We start from the raw sequence: 23317 nt of genomic DNA on the forward strand, positions 1-23317 counted from the left end.
TTGCCACAGCCGCTTATGGAAAATTAAAGCAGAATGAAAAGTAATAGTGGAGAAGTGTCTTCTATGTATTACCAGTAAGCTAACTGCTGACAGGGATGAAAGGCAGGAAAACACCAGACAGGGCACAGCACGCAAAAATGCACAACCATCTGGGATGAGTGAAGGCAGAGAGGGAAATGAGAAATCCACAGAACAGTCAGAAATCCAGAAGGTGTCACGGTGCAATCACTGATGCTCAAAGCTAGTGAACCTGAATCCTAAAAAGAGTTCGTTTGGTTCATGTTACTTAAAGAGGAGGTAACGATACCGTATGTTTTAGTACGCACGTAGAATACTACATAAAGTAGTTAAAATTATGGCTGCTGATGATCTCCAAACTTTCAGAGTCAAAATAAATAAACGAACCAACTATCCTTTTAGTTTCCTTCCCCCTTTCTTCCAGTCAATGACTAAATGTGTTCTGAAAAGAGAGGACTGAAACAAAAGAACTGCCCAGGAAACCTACGTCTGGAAACACAGCTATCATTGTTTAAAGTTGGAAGAAAGTGGGCACAACTGAAGCCTAGATAATTGACTTGACTTGAAAAACTCAAATTTACTTTCAAGGCCATTTCAACAATTCCTTCCCTTCCTAGCTTCCTTTCATTCACTGTAACAAGCCATACAGTCCTTCAGGCCAGTGCTTCTCAAAGCGTGGAACCCAAAGCAGCGGCATCAGCATCACCTAAAACTTCTAAGAAATGCAGATTCTCAGAGTGCATTCCAGACATACTGATTCTGAAACTCTGAGGGTGGGACCCACAATCTGTGGTACACCAAGCTGTCCAGGTGACTCTGATGCTTGCTAAAGTCTGAAAACTGCCGCTTCTGGTAACAGGAATGGAAAACGCAGAAGAGATCTGATTTATAGAACAAGACGATTCTTAAGTCTGAAGTGACCAAGGGGGATAGAGAAGGAGAGTCTATTGTGTAAATAGTATATCATTAGCTTAATTTCTAGATTAAGGCCCAGCTATCACACTTGGCAACCTCTAATAAGTAGTATATAAAGCTGGTACCTTCCAGGTGTTTCAGGAGTGCCCTACTGCTATTTCCATGAGCAGATATCAGAATGGTTTTGCCGCGTAATACTTCAGGAGCAATTCTTTCATTCCAATAGGGAAGGAGTCTCTCCAGAACATCCTTTAAGCTTTCACACCGTGGCAGTTGATCCAAGGGCACATCACATACTTTGTATCTCCGGTCATTGTAGATTTCATGGTAGTAAGGATGAGACTCCTCAATGGGAGGCGGGGTTATATTGTAGCTTCTTCTCCAGAGCCTCACTTGTTCTTCACCATGATTCAAAGCCATTTGCTCTCTGTTGAGACCAATCAAGGCCCCATAGTGACGCTCATTCAGACGCCAGGAGCTTTCCACGGGAACCCATTCCTGCCCCAGCTCTTCCAGGATCAGCCAGGCTGTGTGAATGGACCGATTAAGGACGGATGTGAACACAAGATCAAACTCAAAGTTTAATGCTTTGAGCTGCTTCCCACAGTTTCGAGCTTCCTCCAGTCCGTCACTGTTGAGTTTCTGATCCACCCAGCTACAAAAACGGTTTTCCTTATTCCAAGCACCCTCTCCATGTCTTAACATAATAAGTCTGTACTTGGACATACTGATGGCTGAATTTCCCAGGCGTTTTCAAATGGGCTAATATTCAAGGACAGCAATACATCTAGAAAGACAAGAGCAAGTCTAAGTTATATTCTTCATTCAACTGACTACTTAGGAATAGAAACACGGCTTTACAACACCCAATTTCTAAAAGAAACTGAAATCCCCTTGAACAGTCAGAAGTCCAGTAACTGATACACTGGGGCACATACAGGCATATTCTATAGATATTAATAATTCATTACAGGGAACCTAGTTGACTTAAATTTTCTGATGTTTGTATAGTATGATAATTGTGTGATATAAAATAACAAAACACTTCATTCTAATGGCATGCTGTGTTTCTGCCAGATACAAAGGCAATTTATGCTTACAGTAGAAAGGATTCAATAGAACGAGTTACAGGCATCTGAAAGAATGACTAGTAGCTGGGAATTCCCAGCCTCCCAGCAGCTGACTCTATACTGAAGGCATCCTTTTCACTTTGTTTTCCTGTGGTGGAAAAAGAAGTATTTACCAGTCTCACATTCTTATTATAGAAGTTATTAAACATGTTATTTCAATGCAGCACCGTATGTATCTGGTATGTATCACTGGCTGGTGACAACCAGCTCTTCAATGCCACAGACTACATTACACACAAGAAAATCTAAGATATATAAAACACATTGGTTCAATATTCAAACAGCATTAAAATGATTTAAAGAGACATTAACACCAAATATGGTGTGCACCTAAATAATCTCGCACCTGCCTCAAGACAGAGTTTTCAGCAGGAATAAATCCGGACGCAAAACAAGCTATCAAATGCAAGCAGCTGAGGGATGCTGCCTGTACAAACAGATCTGGTCTGCAGGAGTGAGAGGAACCACACTGATAAAGAGGCCCCGCCTCCTCTCCAGATATCCTACACACACCAGCTACATCTTAGAAGGGGGAGAATCTAGTAAAAGGAGACGGGCAACTCTCAAGCTATGCTGAATTTCTTACAGTTAAGCCGCTGGCCTGAAGATCTGCTGGGCCTACTCTGTCCTGGGAGACTCTGATGACATGGCTGTTCAGCCCGCCTTCACTCTCCTTGTGGCACTGACACATGCTTGGTTTACACGCCCAGCCTCTCCATCTCTGCTCCAGTGTTTTGCACACTGGGTTGTAAAGATTATACGAGCACCACAGCCTGGTCTTCTGCCACCCTTGGCAACTACCATTAACTGGAGATTTTCTGTCCCACTTAAACTGTGAGTCACCCACAGTTAAATAACAATCAATGGCAAAGTTAATTGGAATCTAGATCTAGTTTCTACCTTTCTTTAGTAATCCTAGAGATTCTTAAGGGAGAACAGTCTTTAAAATAAGGCTATATATTTCAATGGAAGGCAAACAGAGGACTTAAGGGAAGAAATCCAATTGAGGTGATCGGCAAGTACAGTCATGTGTTGCTTAATGAAGGGAATATGTTCTGGCAAATAAATCATAAGGTGATTTTGTCATGCAAACAACATAAAATGTACTTGCACAAACCTAGATGACATATATATATTTACTTATGTATGTTTTTTTCATATGGGAAACCAAGTATCCCAGCACAATTACTGAATATCAATCATTTTCCCTACTTGATCTGCAATGTCAGTGCCAGGTGCCACATATCAGACTTCTATATATGCTCCATCACCATCTTACGGGGCCACTATCATTGCGATCCATGCTTGACTGAAACATCATTATGTGGTGCATGACTGTAAACGAAAGGCTACAGCAGTTAGGATGATAATTTTCCTTTGTTGTTAAGTACCAGGCTGCAGTGCATGCGGAGCAGGGAAATGCTGGGGAACCAGAAGTGCTTGGGCTTAGGACCCAGGAGAAAGCATCCCACAGAGCTGAGAATTCCCAGGGAGGGAGCCCAATGTCTCTGTCCATAGGCTAGAAGGGGCATCAGGGTGGCAGAACAGAGAAGGGAACAAAAGGTTATCTAAGCAGTGTTTTTCCAGGTGACTGCCTATGCCCAGGGGCAGATTAATAAGGAATCTAACAAAGTTCAAGCCTCAGAGTCCCTCACCTGCAAGAGACCAAGTGATGAATTCACACATACGGAGGGTGGTGTGTGTGTGTGTTAATTTGCAAATGGAAGATATTTTGCATTGTTTCTTTACAAAGTCCCAATCCACCAAGTAGTTTAGAAGCCTCAGCTCCATCAAAAACTGTATCCACCCTTTGTAACCATTTATTATTATGTTTTATTAGTGGTAGTGGCAAAGGAGGATGGAGAAAAAAGAAGCTATCAACCGTTCCTCTACTTTCACTCTTAGTTTATCTTGTCAAGTGAGAAGCCTCCATAAGCTAATGAAGCTGTTCTCTCTTCAGCTAAAGAAGGGTATGGTTAGACAAATTTTGTAGCCAGAAGTACCTTTCCACCATCTTTTGATTATAAACTATGTCAAGGGGACAACAAATATGTAGCAATAGTAATATGGACATTCAGGCACCCACCACCAAGCTTTGTGGTACCTTACTGACCCATATTTGTTTGCTGCATTAAAAAAAAAAATCTGTTTTCTTTTTACTGAAAAAAATACACACACACCCCAGAACAGAGGAATCGTATTTCAGTCACAAAAACTATGCAAATACATATCCTTCCCTTACTCTGACGCACAGGAATACACTCACACAAGTGAATATATAATAAAGTACCAATTCGAGTATGTCTATCTCAGATAAACAAAAGGTCACTTTCCTCTCTCCTCCCTGGTACTATCAACAGACTTTTCCCACTTAACTAACTGCTGGATATTTATGAAGAAGCTGCTGAGGATTAGTTTGCAAACCTGAAAACTTCAATCAACATCCACTAGAGCTGATTTACCCAATGTTTACCAAGAAACACACAACGCCGTAGCCAGTGTGATTTAAAGTTGAAGGCATGGATTGCAAACTCAGATGCCTACCATGGCCACGCAGCTGTGTGAAGCAGAGTACAGCTGGACTATGGGGAGTAATGTCAACAGTAAACTGCAAGGAACATGAATGCTTCTGGGACTGAGGCAACTCTTGCATAAACAGTAAACATTTTCTCATATCCTCATCTCATTGAGTCAACACCACCATTCTTAGAACTTTTCTGAAAATAAAAAGAAGATGGGATTGCTGACACCAAAGACTAGGGCAAATGTAAGACCTAGAGTCAGACCATAGAGAATCTTTGAGTAAATAAATGTCTTTTTTAAAAAAAGCTAAAACAATCATTTCAAAAGCTCCTAAAAATTCATATAAATAATAAAAGGAGTACTCACTACTTAGCTCCAGCCCACTGCCGTGTGATACTGAGCAATTGGGGTTTCTAGATCTTCCAATTAAAAAAAAGAAAACATGTATTTTAATCTGATATCTGATTTAAATATGAGCAACTAATATACATTTGTAAAATGTGAGTGAAACAAAAAATTTCTTCTGCAGGCTAGATCACAGTGGCTAGCTTATGACCACTGACTTAAACAGAAACTTCCTCTAGGCCATAGACAAATGGGGCAGCCACCATACCCCAGGACACAGTCAGAACCCAAGCATCCAGGCCACTTAACCAGCTTTCCTCTATTATTGTCCAACACAGCCTTTCAAAGCACAGACCTGCCAATCCCCATAATGCTCCGGGCTTCCTTCTCCCTGACCACCTTCATAGCCCTCCCTCACCAAACCATTTGCTGGTGCCCTGCCAAGTTCCTAGCTGTCCTCAAATTCCCACTCCGCTTTGAGCGTCAACTGAGCTGAAAAAGAACTGAACTGAAAACTACCTCCTCCCACGTGACACTGCTTCTCTCTCTAGTGGGGGGTGCTCATGCCTCATACACTAGGGTTTGGGTCAGGTGATGGGCAGCGTCCTGCTTCCCCTGCTGCCCAAACAGCCCCTCCCCTCCCCTACCATCCTGGGGAGCTGGGGAGCTTCAAAGTTGAAAGTCTTGCTATATTCAGTTGAAGTTCGCTTACCCTCATTTATTAACTGGAAACTAATAATTAAACTCCCTGAAAATTAAGCATTTTATTTTCAACCCTCAATTCTTCCTGTTGGTCTTAGGAAAATGTTCAGAATCCTTAATGTGACCTGCAAGGCTTTGGTTTTATTTCCTTGAGCATGTCAGGTTCTTTTTTGCCTCAGTAGTTTCGCACACACTGTACCCCATGCAGCACACTCACCCTTCATCTCTTCTCTCCATTGCCGCTTCAGTCCCACCCTGCTTTAGGTTAAGCTTTAGTCATCCTTTAGATAGTTGTATCCAATCAAGATATAATGCAAGTCACAGTGGAGTTTTAATTTTTCTACAAGCCACATGAAAAAGTAAAAAGAAATAGGTAGAATAAACGGTAATATTTTATTTAATCCTATAGGTCCAAAAACTGTCATTCAGACTTGGAGTCAAAGGAGATCCTTTTGGAACTTCAAGGTCTAACGACTGCCTGCATGGGGCCTGCTGTAGCCCCTTTGTTTTGCCCATTTTCTCCCATTTGGAACAGGTGTATTTACCCAATGCCTATACCCCCACTGTTATCTAGGAAATGACTAACTTGCTTTCAATTTTCCAGGCTCACAGGCAGAAGGAGCTTGCCTTGTCTCAGATGAGACTTTGGATTTGGACTTTTGGGTTAATGCTGGAAGGAGCTAAGACTGGGGGAATGTTGGAAAGGGCATGATTATGTTTTGAAATGTAAGGAAATGAGATTTGTGAGGGGTCAGAGTGGAATGATATCATTTGGCTTTGTGTCCCCAGTCAAATCTCATCTTGAATTGTAGTTCCCATAATCCCCATGTGTCATGGGAGGGACCCAGTGGGAGGTAAGTGATTCATGGGGGCAGTTACTCTCATGCTGTTCTCATGACAGAAAGTGAGTTCTCATGAGACCTGACGGTTTTATAAAGGGCTTTGCCCTACTTCACTTATACTTCTCCTTGCTGCCACCATGTGAAGAAGGACATGTTTGCTTCCCCTTCCACCATGATTGTAAGTGTCCTGAGGCCTCTCCAGCCATGTGGAACTGTGAGTCAATTAAACCTTTTTCCTTTATAAATTACCCAGTCTCAGATATGTCTTTATTAGCAGCAAAAGAACGGACTAATACAATTCTAACACATGATCCATACAAAAAATATTAATAAGCCAGTTTACATTCTTTTATTCATAGTAGGTCTTTGGAATCGGGTGTGTATTTTATAATGAAAGCACATCTCAATGTGATCCAGCCACAATTCAAGTGTTCTATAGCCACATGTGACCAGTAGCTATAATACTAGATTGTACAGCTTTAGAGCTCAGCTTAAACGTTATTTCCTCTAGGCCAGTGGTTCTCAAACCTTAATGTGCATCAAAATCACATTAAACAGATTGCTTGGCCCCACTTCCAGAGCTTGATTTAGTAGGTCTGGGGTGGGACTATGAATACACATTTCTAGTAAGTCCTCAGGGTGATGGTGACATGTCTGGTCCAAGGACCATGTTTTGAGAACATCTGCTTTAGACAGACTTCTCTCCCTTCCTCTTCACTCACTAGGAAGTAGGTCAGACCTGCTGAGGTCTGACCTACTCTTGTAGCATCCCACTTAACCACATTTGGTGCACTTGTGATGGATCCCTTGAGATATATTATCTGTTCAATGGCTATGTGCCCTGTAAGAGTGTCAGCTGCATCAAGGTAGGTCTTACTGCTGTATCTCTAGAACCTAGCTCATCACTTGGCACATATGAGGCACTCAGTAGGTGTGCTGACTGAATCAGTCAGACAGAAATGACTGGATTGTGTTCATGAGACTAAGCCTTGAGAGTTTTAGTGGTAACTGCCACAGTAAAAACAGTCAGTTGGCAGGGCCAAGATGTTAGGAAGCTTTAAGAATTCCAGTGCATTTCTGTCAAAATAGGAGCCAAGGATAATTACCCAGTATAGTTTTGTACCTTGTACTTTTGTACTGTAAATTTTGTATGTTCATGGATGGCCATAATTGCCACAAAAAAAAATAAAGATTCCGATTTACTTATTCAAAAACATATGGCCAGTAAATGGCAAACTGGAACTGCAACCCCGGTCTTCTGCCTCCAATCCCTGTGTTCTTTCTTCCTCACCACTGGAGATATTAGAGCCGTGGTTTGAGGATCGTGGCTCACTTGGCTTCATTTCACAGGGGCATCTCCGGTCCCAACTTGTCCTTCCAAACCCAGCCAGCCATTTCTTCAAATGCAAGTGAACAAGGTGAGCATGAAGGAGGGCTCAGCTTATTACTACTCTTGAGAAAAACCTCAAGGTGCAAAGCAAGCCAGGCAATAGTTGCCCCAACTTATAAAGAGGAATATAAGAATATATATTCCCCATCCCAAATTAAAAACCATTCCTTTTCAACCTCAAGATTTATTTTTGTTTTGTTTTGTTTTTCATAAAAACTCACCAACCTGATATGGTTTCTCATTTATCCCATAGCAAAAGTTCCTGGCACTTAAATTAAGTACTGATTTTAATCAATAATTTACTTCATGTCAAAAAAAGAACACACAGGTTATTAAATTACCCCCCAGGGTGTCTTCCTTTTTAAAGTGTGATCTGGCTTGAAGAAAAAGTTTACTAAGCAAACATCTTTTACACAACTCTGTATCTTCTCCTCCCTCCCCTTCCTCTTGGCCATTTGTCCTTCTAGCCATTCCTTTTTTAGTTTCCCGACACCTAACTTGTGCCTTGCCCACTCTACTGAAATGGTTTTTCAAAAGACTGCAGATTAGTTACTTCTTACTAAGTAGAGATCATCTTCTCTCAGGACTTCTCTAAAACAGACTACTTCCATCAAGGAAAAAAAAAACCCACTAAGATTTTGTTGCAGCATTTCCTTCAGTTCTTCCACGGTTACATCTTGGTCTTGGGTCTCTGCATTTTCTTACCCACCAGTAAGAGTACCATGAAAATGATTATATTAGTCACTGTAGCCAACATTCACAGAGTGCTTACCTATGAATATTACTTCAGTGTTACTTGGCGCTGTTTGAATCTTTAACCTCCATTCCATGGAGTGGGTACTATGATTACTCCCATTTTACAGATGAAGAAACAGGAGGAGAGGTTAAATTGCCCAAGATAACAGAGGTTGTAAATGGCAGAGCTGGAATTCAGTCTTAAAAAGTCTCTGTCTACACCCTTAATCATTTTGCTACACTGTCACATTGAAACCTAAGGCTCAGTCTTCCGTTCTTGGAAACTCTTTTCTCACTGCTTTAATCATATTAAAATGGATGACTCATAAATTGAAAGCCCCCAATACTGAGTGCCTCCAGCCTGATCAATGAATTCATTCTTCAAACATTTTGAGGATCCTATTTAAGCATGGCCCAATGCGAGGCCTATGAAAAATATGTAATCCAACAAGAATTATGTCTTCAGAGAGAGAGAGAGAGAGCGTGTGTGTGTGTGTGTGTGTGTGTGTGTGTGTGTGTGTATGTGTGTGTGTGTCTAAGGCTCAAAGTAATTCACACCATGAGAAAGCACTTCATTCATAAAAGGGAGGTGGGAAGGGAGAGATTATTTCTGAGTAACTCTTTGTTGCCACAATACTGTTTAAGCTGGATTTGGAAAGGTAAGGTTCAGATTTACAGAAAAATGTAAAGGAATTCCAAACCTAGGGGAACAGAGCATGAAAGCAAAGAAACAGGTGCATATGGAAAATGGTGAGCCCATTCAAACTTCTCAGATTATAGCCAGAGTAACAATGTAGCGTGATTCGCCTAATAGGCAAAAAATATTCTTTCCATAAATGCCACCATAAAATTGAAGTTATGGTTCAAGATTAGCATTCTTTTGGCAAGGTCAGAACAGAGAGGGTAGTTAGGAGAAAGATGCACATGCATCATTATTACAGAACAATATTGCCTTAGGCCTGTTTCCCCAATATAATTACTACTAGGGCCACTTTCACACTTGAGTGTCCTATTTGGAAAACTATATGGCCATTCTAAGTATAGGGTATAACAAAGAAGTAGGAGGAGACTAGCCTAAAAAGATAAGACCAAATAGTGACCCAAAAAAGGTCTGTGCCAAAGCATGTAGGTTTTTCTATACATACTGGGATATCATTAAAAGTTTAATAGCATCCATTTTAGCAGGATCAGGCAGCAATTAATATACACACAGATACACAGGAAAACCCAGGAGTATGAACACTAGCTGAGGGGTTTTTGCATTAATTCTGGTAACACAGAATGAAGATCTGGACCAGGACAATAGCTGTTTAGGTGAGACGAAGGAGATAAATGTGAAAGACACTGTTGCTTAGCTCACATGTTAGCAACTTTTTCTGTAAAGGACCAAATGGCAAATTTGTTAGGCTTTCTGGGATATATCAGTCTCTGCCATAATTATGTACAATTGTCTAATTATGCCATTGCAGCTGAAAGCCACCATACACAATACATAAATGAATAAATCTGTTTTAATAAAACTTTAAGTGTGGACACTGAAATTAGAATCTCATATAATTTTCATGCACTTGAAATATTAATTTATTTCAAACATTTTACATGTAAAACCCATGTATAGTTTGTGGGCTGTTCAAAAACAGGTGGTAGACATAAGATCCAGCAAGCCCAGAGCTGGGTATGCATCCAAAAGAAAGGAAATAAGTATACTGAAGAGATAATCTGCACACTATGTTTACTGCAGCACTATTCACAATAGCAAAGATATGGAAGCAACCTAAGTGCCCATCAACAGATGAATGGATAGAGAAAATGTGGCACATATATATAGTGGAATATTACTCAGCCAGAAAACGAATGAAATCCTGTTGTCACTCACAACAACATTGATTGAACATGAATTGAACTGGAGGGTATAAGGTTAGGTGAAATAAGCCAGACATGGAGAAACAAACTTCACATGTTTTCACTCACATGTGGGAGCTAAAAATTTTGAAAATTGAATGCATGGAGATAGCAGAATTATGGTTGCCAGAGGCAACTATAGTTAGAATGAATAAGATCTAGTATTCAGTAGCACAATAGAGTGATAATAGTTAATAATTTATATTTTTAAAGTAACGGAATTAGAATATTCCTAACACAAAAATAGATAAATCCATGAGTAATAGATACCTCAATTACCCTGATTTGATCACTACATATTGTATAGCTGTATCAAAATATCACATATACCCATTAATATATACAATTATTATGCATCCATAATTTAAAATGCAAAATTTTTAAAAAGGTAGTAGGCCAGAAGGCCTCAATATGTTGATATTGGCCTGGCCAGATCCCACACTCAGAACTATTAATGACATCAGTATTTTTTTTTTTTTTTGAGACAGGGTCTCGCTATGTTGCCCAGGCTGGAGTGCAGTGGCTATTGACAGGCACGATCCCACTACTGATCAGCATGGGATTTTGACCTGCTCCATTTCTGACCTGGGCCAGTTCACCCCTCCTTAGGCAACCTTATGGTCCCCCGCTCCTGGGAGGTCACCATATTGATGCCATACTTACTGCGGACACCTGATGGGCATAGCGCACTATAGCCCAGCATTCCTGGGCTCAAGTGATCTTCCAGCCTCAGCCTCCCAAGTAGCTGGGACCACAGGCACATGCCACCACACCCAGCAACATCAGCATTTTTAACCTTTAACTAAGCATCCTGTCATTGAATGATCCCATTATGAAATCACTAGATTTTATTCTTGGCCAGAACAGCAAGTGCCTTGAGTAATAGAATCCCATTCATAATTGCTTTTATTCCTCATAGAAGATAATACTGTGTACACTTAAATCAGTCTGAGTACTTGACTTTTGCTTAACTGAATTATTTAGGAATGGGTTCAAGACAGAACTATAGGGGAAAACTATAGAATTCATCCTGTTAACCTCCTTCAAAAATGTCGTCTGTCATTTTGACATACTTTACCCCATTAGACACCTTCATAAATTATCCTATAGTGTCTCACACTTCAGGTGAATGTACACTTGCTCAGGAGTAGGTGCTGTGTAATTGCCCTGACAATAAACAAATCGATGATTCAAAGAACACACTTTGCAGGTGATTTATAACTTTCAAAGACCTTTCACTATAAATGTATAGAAATTCCATCTAAGTTAGCTATGAAGCAAATAATATTCTTTCCATAAATGCTACCATAAAATTGAAATGCAAAATTATGATTCAAGATTAGCATTCTTTTGGCAAGACAGAAAGAGCAGACAGAGGAATGATGTACTTACAAGGCACAGCATTTACTAAGGTTACTCCTCTAATATTTTTGAGATCCCCAAGTACTTTCAGCAAATGTAGCAGGATCATCTTCGGGCTGCTTCCTACTCCTGCTCTTCATTATACTATATAATTCCACATATGAAATTATGTGAAATATAATTTCACATCATATTTCTCTCATATGAGGCTCCTCTGTTATAAGTACTCCCAAAACTGAGGCTCATCTTGCCTTCCAGACTAACACTCCTGAAACTTTGCTTCCTCCCTTCCTCAAGAGTTTGAAAATTAATAATGCCTAAGAACCTAGTGGTACAACTCATGAATAAGTAGGGCAAACTACAGGGTAAAGTCCAACTTAAAAACTTAGTTTTTCTTGTATTTCCAAAATGTGAGCAAGAAATTTGATCAGCAATATAATGTTGAAGTAATATACAGTAAGACAAATAGACCGAGAATCACTTAGACTCAAAGCTCACATTTAAATATATTTAATAGTCAATTGCTACCCTAGACACTCAGATGACATTTTCCTTGGTCCAAATCCTTACTGTATGGCTTTGAGCAACTTTTAATGCAATTCCACTGCATTAGGAATCAAACTTCATAGAAAATGAGCCCATCTATTGGCTATCATTTGAGGACAGAGAAAAAGAACCATGTCTCTAACGAATTAAAAAGCAACAGTTCTCAAGGGAAATGAAATCTAGGGCTCCGTTTCTTATGGCTTTTAATGCCTTAACAAACTGTGCCTTCCCCCAAATAGAGTTCAATATTAGAAGTTCAAACACAACTGTACCTAAAAGTGTTCCATGATCTATTACTTTTCCTAAAGGATTGTGGAAACTTTTTCATCTGTACCTGCAGTTACAAGAACATCTTTTTACCAGGAGCAAATGTTACCACTCACAGGTGTTTTCCAGACACTAAAACCCTCTCATTCACCAATCTTCCATCTACTAATATTTTCTACTGATTGCATGTTACGAGAATAACAAACCATACCAGGTAGACCCCCTACTGACAGGGAAGAGATATATGTGTAATGAGATGTGCATTTCCTCAGGGCATGCTGCATTTCCAGCCTGCAAGCCATCACTGTTGTCCACAACACCCCCTCATGACTCCTCCTTCCTGTCTCTGGTCATTGTCTTCCCCAGGGTAGTAGCTTCACCAAATCCCGAAAGTCTAAAGTAAAATAACCTAAATATGAGCCCAGCTCTGCTACTTACTGACAATGTGATCTTAAAAACAGTTATTTAAATTCTTTGTACCTCAGGTTCCATGTCTATAAAGATAAGGATAATGAAACTAATGTTCTCAGGGGGGCTATTAGGAAGATGAAATGAGATTAAGGTGAAGCACTCTACCAAAAAGTGAGAGGCAGAATGGAGCACACTTTGACTAACTCATAAATAACGGCACAGATCTCAGGCCCATCAAGGCAATCCTACTTTGCCGATGATATGAGCAAAAGTAAAAGCTGGGAATAAAATAAAATGAAGGGAGGAGTTAGAGAAGAGATGCTTAATTAGGTGGTGGAAGGAGGATGGAAGGTGATGGGAAGATAGTCTTAGAAGCTTACCAAGTACGAATATTCCGCAATCCAAATGCTTTAGTGAAGTGGTTAACATTTGATTTATAATATAAAGTATGTTTTCCTCATATTTGTGGCCAAGCTTCAGCAAAAGAGTTTTGTTATTAAGTAATACTTTTTGTCCTCTTTTGTCTTGCCACCCATATAAACATCTTTTGTTTTGTTTTGTTTTGTTTTGTTTTTGAGGCGGAGTTTCGCTCTTGTTACCCAGGCTGGAGTGCAATGGCGCGATCTCGGCTCACCGCAACCTCCGCCTCCTGGGTTCAGGCAATTCTCCTGCCTCAGCCTCCTGAGTAGCTGGGATTACAGGCACGCACCACCATGCCCAGCTAACTTTTTGTATTTTTAGTAGAGACGAGGTTTCACCTTGCTGAGCAGGATGGTCTCGATCTCTTGACCTCGTGATCCACCCGCCTCGGCCTCCCAAAGTGCTGGGATTACAGGCTTGAGCCACCGCGCCCGGCCATAAACATCTTTTGTATCAGATTTCATACCAAGGATGTTTCAAGAAACCATTTGGTTCAAACATTTTTGTGACCTCTGTTCTCCAGGCAGCAGACACACAAAGATGAAGGTCAGGTGAATTTAGATGCATCAGTCATTACTTAAAATGTATCTCTTAATCTCAACCAACCACAGAAGGCAAAAGAGGAAGAAAGACTAAAAGCTCTACCCAAACACTAGCAGTGGTTGCTTCTGAGTGACAGGATTAAAAGTGACATTTTCTGCCACATCATACGTCTGTATGCTCCAAATTTTCTACGATAATCTGGTTTGGTCTAAACATGAACACAAAAGAATATATCCTTGTTATAGGTACAAAAATAGGAAGATAAATAAGACCTAGTATTTGCTAGCACAACAGGGTGACTATAGTAAAAAATAATTTAATTATAAATTTAAAATAACTAAGAGTATAATTGGATTGTCTGAAACACAAAGGATAAGTACTTAAGGTGACAGCTACCCTATATACTCTGATGTGATTACGCATTGCATGACTATGTCGAAATATCTGATGTAACCTGAAAATATATATACCTACCATGTACCCACAAAAATTAAAAAACAAGAATATATCCTTGAAGCTGGGAACTTTTACTTGCTAATGGATGATACCGAATTTACTGCAATGAGATTCTACTTACGTACTAATCATTTTTACTTTAAAACAGACTTTTAATACAGAGTTTATATCTCAGATACAATTTAATGCAACATCTGCTTTCTAAAGATGCAAAAGTTGAGGTGGGAGGATTGCTTGAGCCCAGGAGGGAGAAGCGGAGGTTGCAGTGAGCAGAGATCATGCCACTGCACTAAAGCCTGGGCAACAGAGCGAGACCCTGCCTCAAAAAAAAAAAAAAAATGCAAAAATTAAGAGTCACAGTTGAAATGATTTGTTTAAGATCACACAAATAGCAGCAGCTTCAGGCCTAAAGCCAAGGTTCTTGACTTCTAACTCAGAGCTCCTTCCACTATGACATTGTTTGAATTATGCTTCTCTAAAGTCCACCACCAACTGGGGACCATCTAAGGTGTATGAGGTACTACTGGAATACAAAGATGGCTAACAGCTATTCCCTGGACTCATGGGAGGCAGTTTTAAAATAAACGGCAAGGCCAGGCACAGTGGCTCACACCTGTAATCCCAGCACTTTGGGAGGCCAAGGCAGGCAGATCACCTGAGGTCAGGAGTTCAAGACCAGTGTGGCCAACATGGTGAAACCCCGTCTATACTAAAAATACAAAAAAAAACTGGGCGTGGTGGCCTATGCTTGTAATCCCGGCTACTTGGGAGGCTGAGGCAGGAGAATCGCTTGAACCCAGGAGGCAGAGGTTGCAGTGAGCCAAGATGGAGCCACTGCAGTCACTCCAGCCTGGGCAACGGAGCGAGACTCTGTCTCAAAAAAATAAAAATAAAAAAATAAGAGACAAATTGACGTGAGTTCTGCTTTCACTATAAAAAACTTTACTACCTACAGGTGAATTTAGCTTTTGATTTCCCCCTTCTTTCAGAGTCTGCATTTAGTCAGCTAACATTCTAGTACTACTCACAAGCTAAAGATCTTCCATAATTTGGAAGGGAAGTAGTAGAGGAATGGAAGTTACAAGGTGGTGGCCTATGGTTGTAATCCCAACTACTTGGGAGGCTGAAGCAGGAGAATCGCTTGAACCCGGGAGGCGGAGGTTGCAGTGAGACAAGATCGAACCATTGCAGTCACTCCAGCCTGGGCGACAGGGCAAGACTCCGCCTCAAAAAATAAAATAAAATTAGAGACACATTGACATGAGTTCTGCTTTCACGATAAAAAAAAAAAAAAACTTTAGTACGCACAGATGAAATTTAGCTTTTGATTTTTCCCCGCCTTGGAAAGAGTCTGCATTTAGTCAGCTAACGTTCTAGTACCACTCACAAGCTAAAGATCTTCCGTAATTTGGAAGGGAGGCAGTAGGGGAATGGGCGTTATAATAATAAGTTAGCTAACAACCAACTATCCTTGAAAGCTTAACTGTGAACTTAACTGCAATTACGCATTTCATTGACCTTGTCTAGTATAATACCAGCCCCAGTCCCTTAAAAAAGAAGAAAATACACTTAGGTTTTTATTTCTAGTGGTTCTAAGAACTGAAGGTTTGGCTCCGGATAACAGTGGCACATGAAAGCATTGCACGTATGCTTATTCACCTCCTTCTCTTTTCACGCCATTCGAGTTTTTCTGTCTACTACACAAAATGATAGGGCCAGGTCTGCCAGAGCACTAAAGACAGCGGCATCGCCCTGCTTCCTTCCAGGGGATCTTACTATTGGAGTCTCTGCCGCACGGTGCCTCAGACGTCCAGGAGAGAGGGGTTTATTTTCCTACCAACTTCTATTTATTCTTGCCATAAGGACAGCACGACCAAGGCGGGCTCTTCCTCTCAGCTGACAGAACTGTGACTGCCTGAGAGGCTCATTCTGAGAAAGGGACAAGGGAGAGGGGACCAGGGCGATACGTGAGGGTCGCGGCTTGAGGGGTGGAGTGGGCACCAGACTCCCACCAACGACTAAACCGGGGGAAGTAAAGAAACTGACCTTCCCTGCACTCAAAAATAAAACATCGCATCACTAAAAAAAAAAAAAAATGGAAGCGTTCGCAACATTTTCTAAAACAAAATCACTCACCTGCAAAGAGGCACCAGCAGCAGCAGCAGCAGCCGCCGCTCCTCCGGACCGCCGAGGTGCCAGCGCCTCCTAGGACTCATCGCGGCCGCCGGCATCAACGCTCTTTTCTAGACCCTGAGCCAAATGCGGGCAGGTCCGAGGGCTCTGCCTATTGGAATGTCGAACTGTCACTCATCTATAGTCCCGCCTACTCCCGGGACCGGAGAGGTCTCTTCCGTTTACCAAATCCCAGGGGTAAGAAGTGGGGTTCTGATTGGTTCGCTGCAGAGACGAGCACGTACCTGAACCAGTAAAAAGTTGGTTTTGACGCCAATGGGCGGGCTTGGGCCTAGGGAAGTAGAAAAGCAAATCCCGAAGCGTTGCTGGGGCCAGAGTAAAGCTTCTGGTACGGGGAGCGTCTTAGCGGTTTGAGGTTCTAGAAAGCTTTCGCGACTTAAGAGAAACACCTACGGGTGAAGAGAGGCGTCAGCGGACTCTTGGAAGAGATGAGGTGATGTTTCTTTTACTCATGGGAAATTTAGGGATTGAAACCTGAGGACGAAGCCGGGCTGTCCTCCCAGAAGCTCCCTTCGCACGAATACTCGTGGTTGAAAGTCTTAAGTCGCGATTAAAACAAATGCCTTTAAAGTGTCCAGATGATAGGCAGTAACGCATCCTTGCTTTCTCTTACCGCTTTTATAGGGACTCCCCTTAGGCGGTTTGCCGACAGTGGGGAATTTTAGGTGGGGAAGAAAAGTGTTGAGTGGAACGCCCTAAAAGCTTATTGCACAAAGGATGGGAGGCCGGAGTGGAATGAGAGAGAATGACAAATTTGGAGGCGACAATGACTGAACAAGAGAAATCGTTATGAAAACACCCGAAACCTGGCACGAAGCCTTATAAGCTTCTAAGCAGGCTTGAACTACCACACAGGGTTTTGAAGCCTATGTGTTAGAATTTGTGGGTGGGCGAGAAAGATAAGGAATAGTATGTTTGCCGGACCAAGTGGGAGATTCCCTTCTCAACTCAGAAACTGTCCTACGTAATGTTTCGTGGCCTCCTGTGAGTTTTTCCTGTTTCATCCTCCTAACAAGTCCAGGAGGTTTGCGACAGGCAAGCAAGTCCTCAAAATAATTATACATACATTTGAAAAGATAATGCTTCCACATTTGAAACTGTGACACACTGAGTATTGAACTCATTAAGACCCAATTGTAGCCAGTTCTGTTTCTGATTATCCATCTTAGAGCATGGCAGTTCCTCCTGGGATATCAAAGAACAGAACTTTACTTCTGGGCGGGCACTAATCAAGGCTTGACAGGTCCCAGCAGATGATAGGTCCCATCTAGAGATAGTTAGAATTTAACTTACACAAGATTAACTAGAGTTGAGGCCAGAACAGCTGGAGGAGGCAGCTTCCAAATCATAGACATTTGCCCTCTTGCTCTTTTCTCAGTATCAGGTGAGGACAAAGTAAGGAAAAAACTGTTTTACTGCAGTGTAATAAAGCTTCTACTCAGAGTGCCCACCATCACCATCCATACTCTGGAGGCTAAAGACAGTCATTGCCAAGTGGCAGTGTCTTGTGGCATTTGGCATTTAGGGATACTTAGCTTGGACTTAAGGGCACCTCTTAATTGGATTTAAGTGTACTGTTGTTATGGATACGCCTGGAATGCTAGCTTGTCACATAAAACCTTAATATCAAACATCACCTGCCTTTAAGAATCATTCACAGAAGTATTTGGCTTATGAATAAGTCATTTTGATATAAGATGGAAGTAGTTTTATCAATGATTCTGTCAAGAAGGAATTAAAAGCAAATTTTCATCAGAAGCAAGCATGGTCTTCGTTAAGACATATATGCACAGAGACTAACAGACTTTCAGGAGTCACCATTGCTTTTTTGCAAGACTGTTCTCCATACTTAATTAAGTTACAGTATCTTATCCTGAACCGTGTGTCCTGGTCTCTTCAGTGAGCTGTCTCCCTCATGAATTTTTAAATAATGAGGTCGTGGTTGACAGAGATGATCACAACCCCACTTAAGGCAAAGATGAACTCCAAAGAATATTAACTTATACAAACTTAGTTCTTGACAGGGCTTTGGAAATTAAACTCTAGCTCCTTGTTGTACAGATAAAGAAAGTGAAGCTTAAGTGATGTGCTTAGAATTACTTGGTTGGGGACAGATCTTGGACTAGGACCCAAGGTTGCTAATGGATATAATTATGGAAAAATGCTTCCTCTTCCTGCTGCCTTCTCCTCCTTACTGGAAAAGCGATGTATTTTTCAAAAATTAAGATTAATTTTAATATTCACTTAAATTGAGGGCCAATCATGAGGAATTCAATTCTGACACAGTAGGTGATATAGACACTATGAAAATAATTCAGTGTCATCAACTTTTGGTATAGTCTCACTTTGATCCAAACAGAAAATGAAAAGCAATAAATTATTACAGCTATGTTGTCTATTTGTTTTCCTTTTTGTTAGAAGTGTTTATCAAGTCATTATTAACCCATATGATACTTGGAGTTTTAGTGGAAAATTATCTTCCTTGTGACCTGAATAAACTATTTTATTGATAACATACATACCTTGTCAAAATAATTTCACAGTTAGGTGCACAGAGCCTCTAGCCTTTTCCAGGTATGGCTGAATTGGTCCACTGTCCATCTAAACATCATCCACAGACCTCAGCTATTCTGCCTTTTGCTTGCCTAGCAGAACCATTGGTCCCTCCATCGAGCAAACTCTGGAGTTAGCTAGTTCTATATCCCAGGTACAGGAAGGTCTCCCTTTCTTCACAGTATCAGGACACACCATGAGTTGGTTATTTGCTGCCAGTGTTTAGTCTCCAACTGTACCCTACTTACTTAAGGGTCAGGTTAAAATTTGTCTCCCGTAACCTAGTATAATAGACCTATGTGTGGCCCTCATCATTGACCTACCCTAAGTACAAGACTCCCTTTACTGAAACTAAAAACTGGAAATACTGTTATGGATCAGCCATGCAGACTTCTCAGAAGGGACCTCAAAGTCTGTCCCTTTCTTTCAAAAGTTAAAACTTAGAATCCTCATCTTCCTCACAGAATAGTGTGAAGAATTTTGGAGGCAGTTTTGGAATAGCTTTGCAATCTTTGAAGCACCTTACATCTGCAGCTTTCCAGCACTGGGAACTTAGGCAAATGCTTGGCCTCAGCCTCAGTGTCTTTATCTGTGAAATAGAGAGAATACCTAAATGGCCAATGTGAAAATTAAATGGGATAATGTAGTGTGTGCCTGGCACATGGAAACCGTTTCATAAATGGTAGTTATTATTCTTAATAATTATGGTAATGATAAATGTAAAGCATTGTAACTACTTACAAGTATTCTTATGCAAAGAACTCAGTAAAGTCTTGGCATTGTGCTTGCCTCTTTTTCCTGTTCTCCACTCAAGTGGAGACCTGGACTCTTGCAGAGGACATGAGACTGGGATTTCCCCAGCCATCTTGCAGCTACCTAGAGAGGGTACAGACCCAGTGGCAGAGCCAGGAACCTCTGGTATTGGGAAGCCTAAACTATGTGAAATTCACCTAGAGTAAGACTCAACACTGAGTGAGCACCTTGGGGTAGGAAAAGAGCCAGGTTGATTTTTTCCCACCTACTTTCAAATCTGGGACAAGGATAGGGGAAAAAGAGGGGAAACATTAGGAATCGAGAGAGGTGCTTTCCTCTTTTACAAATTCTCTGCTCCACTAAGGAAAAATCCATGTTTCTTTAAATGCTTGTTGTTTCTGTGGTGGTAAACACAAATTCTCCCCTGTGGAGTTTTTTAAAATCTTACATTTATTTTAAATGTGTTTTAAAATGTCGTATAAGGTTTAGAAAAGCAGAAACTTAAAAATACCTATAATCCTACCCTCCAGAATTTATTTTTAACACTTTGTGTATCCTATTTTTCCCATAAATCAAGTACTTAAAAAAAAAACTGAAATCTTTGCATACATGCTGTTTTGTGGCAATCTTTTTTACTTCATTTGTTATGAACATGTCCCAATGTCATTTAATATTTTTCTTCAGTGTATAATTCCACTACACAAATGTGCATTCTGGTGGTATGTCTCACAGTCCAACCAGTCCTCTAGTCTTCAGTATTGAACTTGTTTCAGTTTCTTAAAAAGATTCAGTGATTTAAATGGGCTGCTGCTTTCTCTAAATGACAGTGCTCCAGGAATGTCTACTGTACCAATGGCAATGCCTACTGGCTCAAGTCTTTCTTCAAGGAGACTGATAAAGTTGCCAGGAATTCTTTATGCTCTGATATTACAGAGCTAAGAAAGGTGAAGATAGTAGCCTGATAGCTACTGAAGTGTTTCCTCTTACCCTTTGTCTACACAGGGTTTTCTGTTATTTAACCTGAAGAAAAGATGTTTAGCTGAGGAACCAGGATGGGGAGGTGGTATGGAGGGGATAGTGGATGGAAATCGGAGTGTACATTAGTCCATTTTCATGCAGTTGGTAAAGATATATCCAAGACTGGGCAGTTTACAAAGGAAAGAGTTTTAATTGGACTTACAGTTCCATGTGACTGGGGAAGCCTCACAATCATGGCGGAAGGCAAGGAGGAGCAAGTCACATTTTACATGGGTGGCGGCAGGCAAAGAGAATGAGAAGCAAGCAAAAGGGATTTCTTCTTATAAAACCATCAGATCTTGTGAGGTTTTTTCACTACCATGAGAGCAGTGTGGGGGAGACCACTGCCATAATTCAGTGATCTCCCACCAGGTCCCTCCCACAGCAATGAGGATTATGGGAGATATAATTCAAGATGAGATTTGAGTGGGGACACAGCCACACTATCAGAGCTCCATCAGTAAATCCTCACAAAACTCCTGGCATATGTGTCTCCATTTACAGATAAGGAAAGTAAGACTGGGGGAGAGAATTTGTCTAAGACTGCAGAGCTAGTTACACAGCTGGAGTTTGACTCCTAGCCTTGGTTCTAAACTCTTCCCACCATGCACTACTCCTAAAAACTTTTGGCTATGACTTCATTCTTCTTTTCTTTGGAAAATTTTTTGTCAGTCATCTAAGATCTATTTATCTGCGTCCTAAAAATAAAAATTAAACCCCTCCTGACTGTCTAAGATGTTCTTCTGCCTGTGGGCTTCCCCAGTGAGCTAGCTCTTGGCTATAGGAACATATCCTCATTCTTGGATGAAGACTCAGATAACATGCCTTTTCCCCTACATATGTGCCTTATTTTCTTAAAGAAGTGATGTCACCGTTTATGTTGGGAGGTCAAACTCATAAAAGGAAGTTTTTATAAACCCTGCATCAACTTAAGAACATTACACACATATTTGTTTCCTTAGCTTTGGGGATTTATGAAATATGTTCCATATAGCAATAAGCCTATTTTTCTGGTATGGTTTATACACTGGTTCTGACAGAAATTCTACAAGAAGCTTCTCAGAATTGTTGACACCCATGAAGCATCATTGAAATGGATGTGTAACCTCTTAATACAACACTTAGAAGGCAGTGACACTTATTTGGAAGTGCAATTTCTAGAATGTCTCATTAACACCTCTTTACACAATCTAATCAAAATCAGTATCGATCAAGATACATGTTTTAAATTTTTTTTCCATCTTCCTCATCCCATTCACACACACACACCACACCCTTACACACTGCCAACACCTTAGCCCAAGCTACCGTCACCTCTTGCTGGCGTTTTCTCAGTTGTCTCCTAACAAGTTTTTCTGAATCCACTTCTACTCTCTTCTAGGCAGCCAGGGGTGGGTGATACGGTGAATACCTTAGTGATTGTGTCATGGGTCACCCCTACCACTCCCTAGCTTAAAACAATGGCTTCTCGTTGCTCCTTATAGTTACCCTTCCTTCTCCCTATGACTGTTTGACCTTCACAACGGTGTTTTCCCTACCTAGAGGGCTGCATCCTTCCCTTCCCTCTTCCTTCTCCACTCCCTGCCCCCTTAATCTAATGATTCCTATTCAACTTTGATATTGAGTGGGCATTCCCCTGGAAAAGCTTGATCCTACCTGGCTTATATCTCTTAGGTTAATTACATGTTGTCAAGGCACCATGCACTTCTTTATAGAACTTTACATAAATGTACTTACACTGTATATGATCTGTCTCTCTCCATTGGTCTTCAAGCTTCCTAAAGCTCCCTTGGGCCCTGTGGCTTTGGTTTACCACTTGTCCACAATATCCAGCATAATATATGTTAATAAATGAATGCATTAAAAAAATAGATTACATTTCCTCTTTTTTTTTTTTTTTGCTAAATAGTACTTCTTATATGTAGATTCACACAAATAAGTGCAGAAATCATATAACTCAACTCCCTTATTTTATAGTTGAGAAAATAGAGGCTCTAAGTAGATGAATGAATTGCTTGAATACAAAAGTAGTTACAGTACAGCTGAGTTACACAAGTAAAGCACTGAATGAGAATCGAAGTGTCTTATGTATAGGGTAAAATCAACCTTGTTGATTGTTTTCTCTTGTTTTCTTCCAGAGAAAAACAGATGTAACATGCAACTGAGAGGCCTTCCTAGGGCAATGAAAGGCTGGTCCTAGCAGATAAGGTTTCAGGGGCTGCACTAGGTAGAGAAAGACATGTGATTACTTAGTCAAAACAAGTGCCAGGCCACAGATGCTAGTCAGCTGAGAT

General features: G+C 40.8%; 1 protein-coding gene and 1 long non-coding RNA gene across 3 annotated transcripts in view; one reads left to right on the plus strand and one right to left on the minus strand.

Annotated features, from left to right (window-relative positions):
* Positions 1-16776, minus strand: part of BPGM (bisphosphoglycerate mutase) — a 32844-nt gene extending 16068 nt beyond the window's left edge. The window contains exons 1-2 of one of the 2 annotated variants that reach the window (XM_010342918.3): positions 16644-16776; positions 1059-1720 (exon numbers count right to left, since the gene is read on the minus strand). In XM_010342918.3, the coding sequence (XP_010341220.2) occupies positions 1059-1659 (601 nt within the window). In that variant the 5' untranslated portion in view covers positions 1660-1720; positions 16644-16776. Of the gene's footprint in view, positions 1-1058; positions 1721-4952; positions 5002-16643 lie in introns of those variants that run through there. The other variant, XM_074379044.1, reaches the window with a different exon arrangement.
* Positions 16777-16980: 204 nt separating this feature from the next.
* Positions 16981-23317, plus strand: part of LOC141580040 (uncharacterized) — a 148809-nt gene continuing 142472 nt past the window's right edge. The window contains exon 1 of the long non-coding RNA XR_012512029.1: positions 16981-17133. This is a non-coding gene — a long non-coding RNA (uncharacterized LOC141580040). The remainder of the gene's footprint in view (positions 17134-23317) is intronic.

Source organism: Saimiri boliviensis, chromosome 10, assembly GCF_048565385.1.
Source record: "Saimiri boliviensis isolate mSaiBol1 chromosome 10, mSaiBol1.pri, whole genome shotgun sequence".
Lineage (NCBI taxonomy): Eukaryota > Metazoa > Chordata > Mammalia > Primates > Cebidae > Saimiri > Saimiri boliviensis.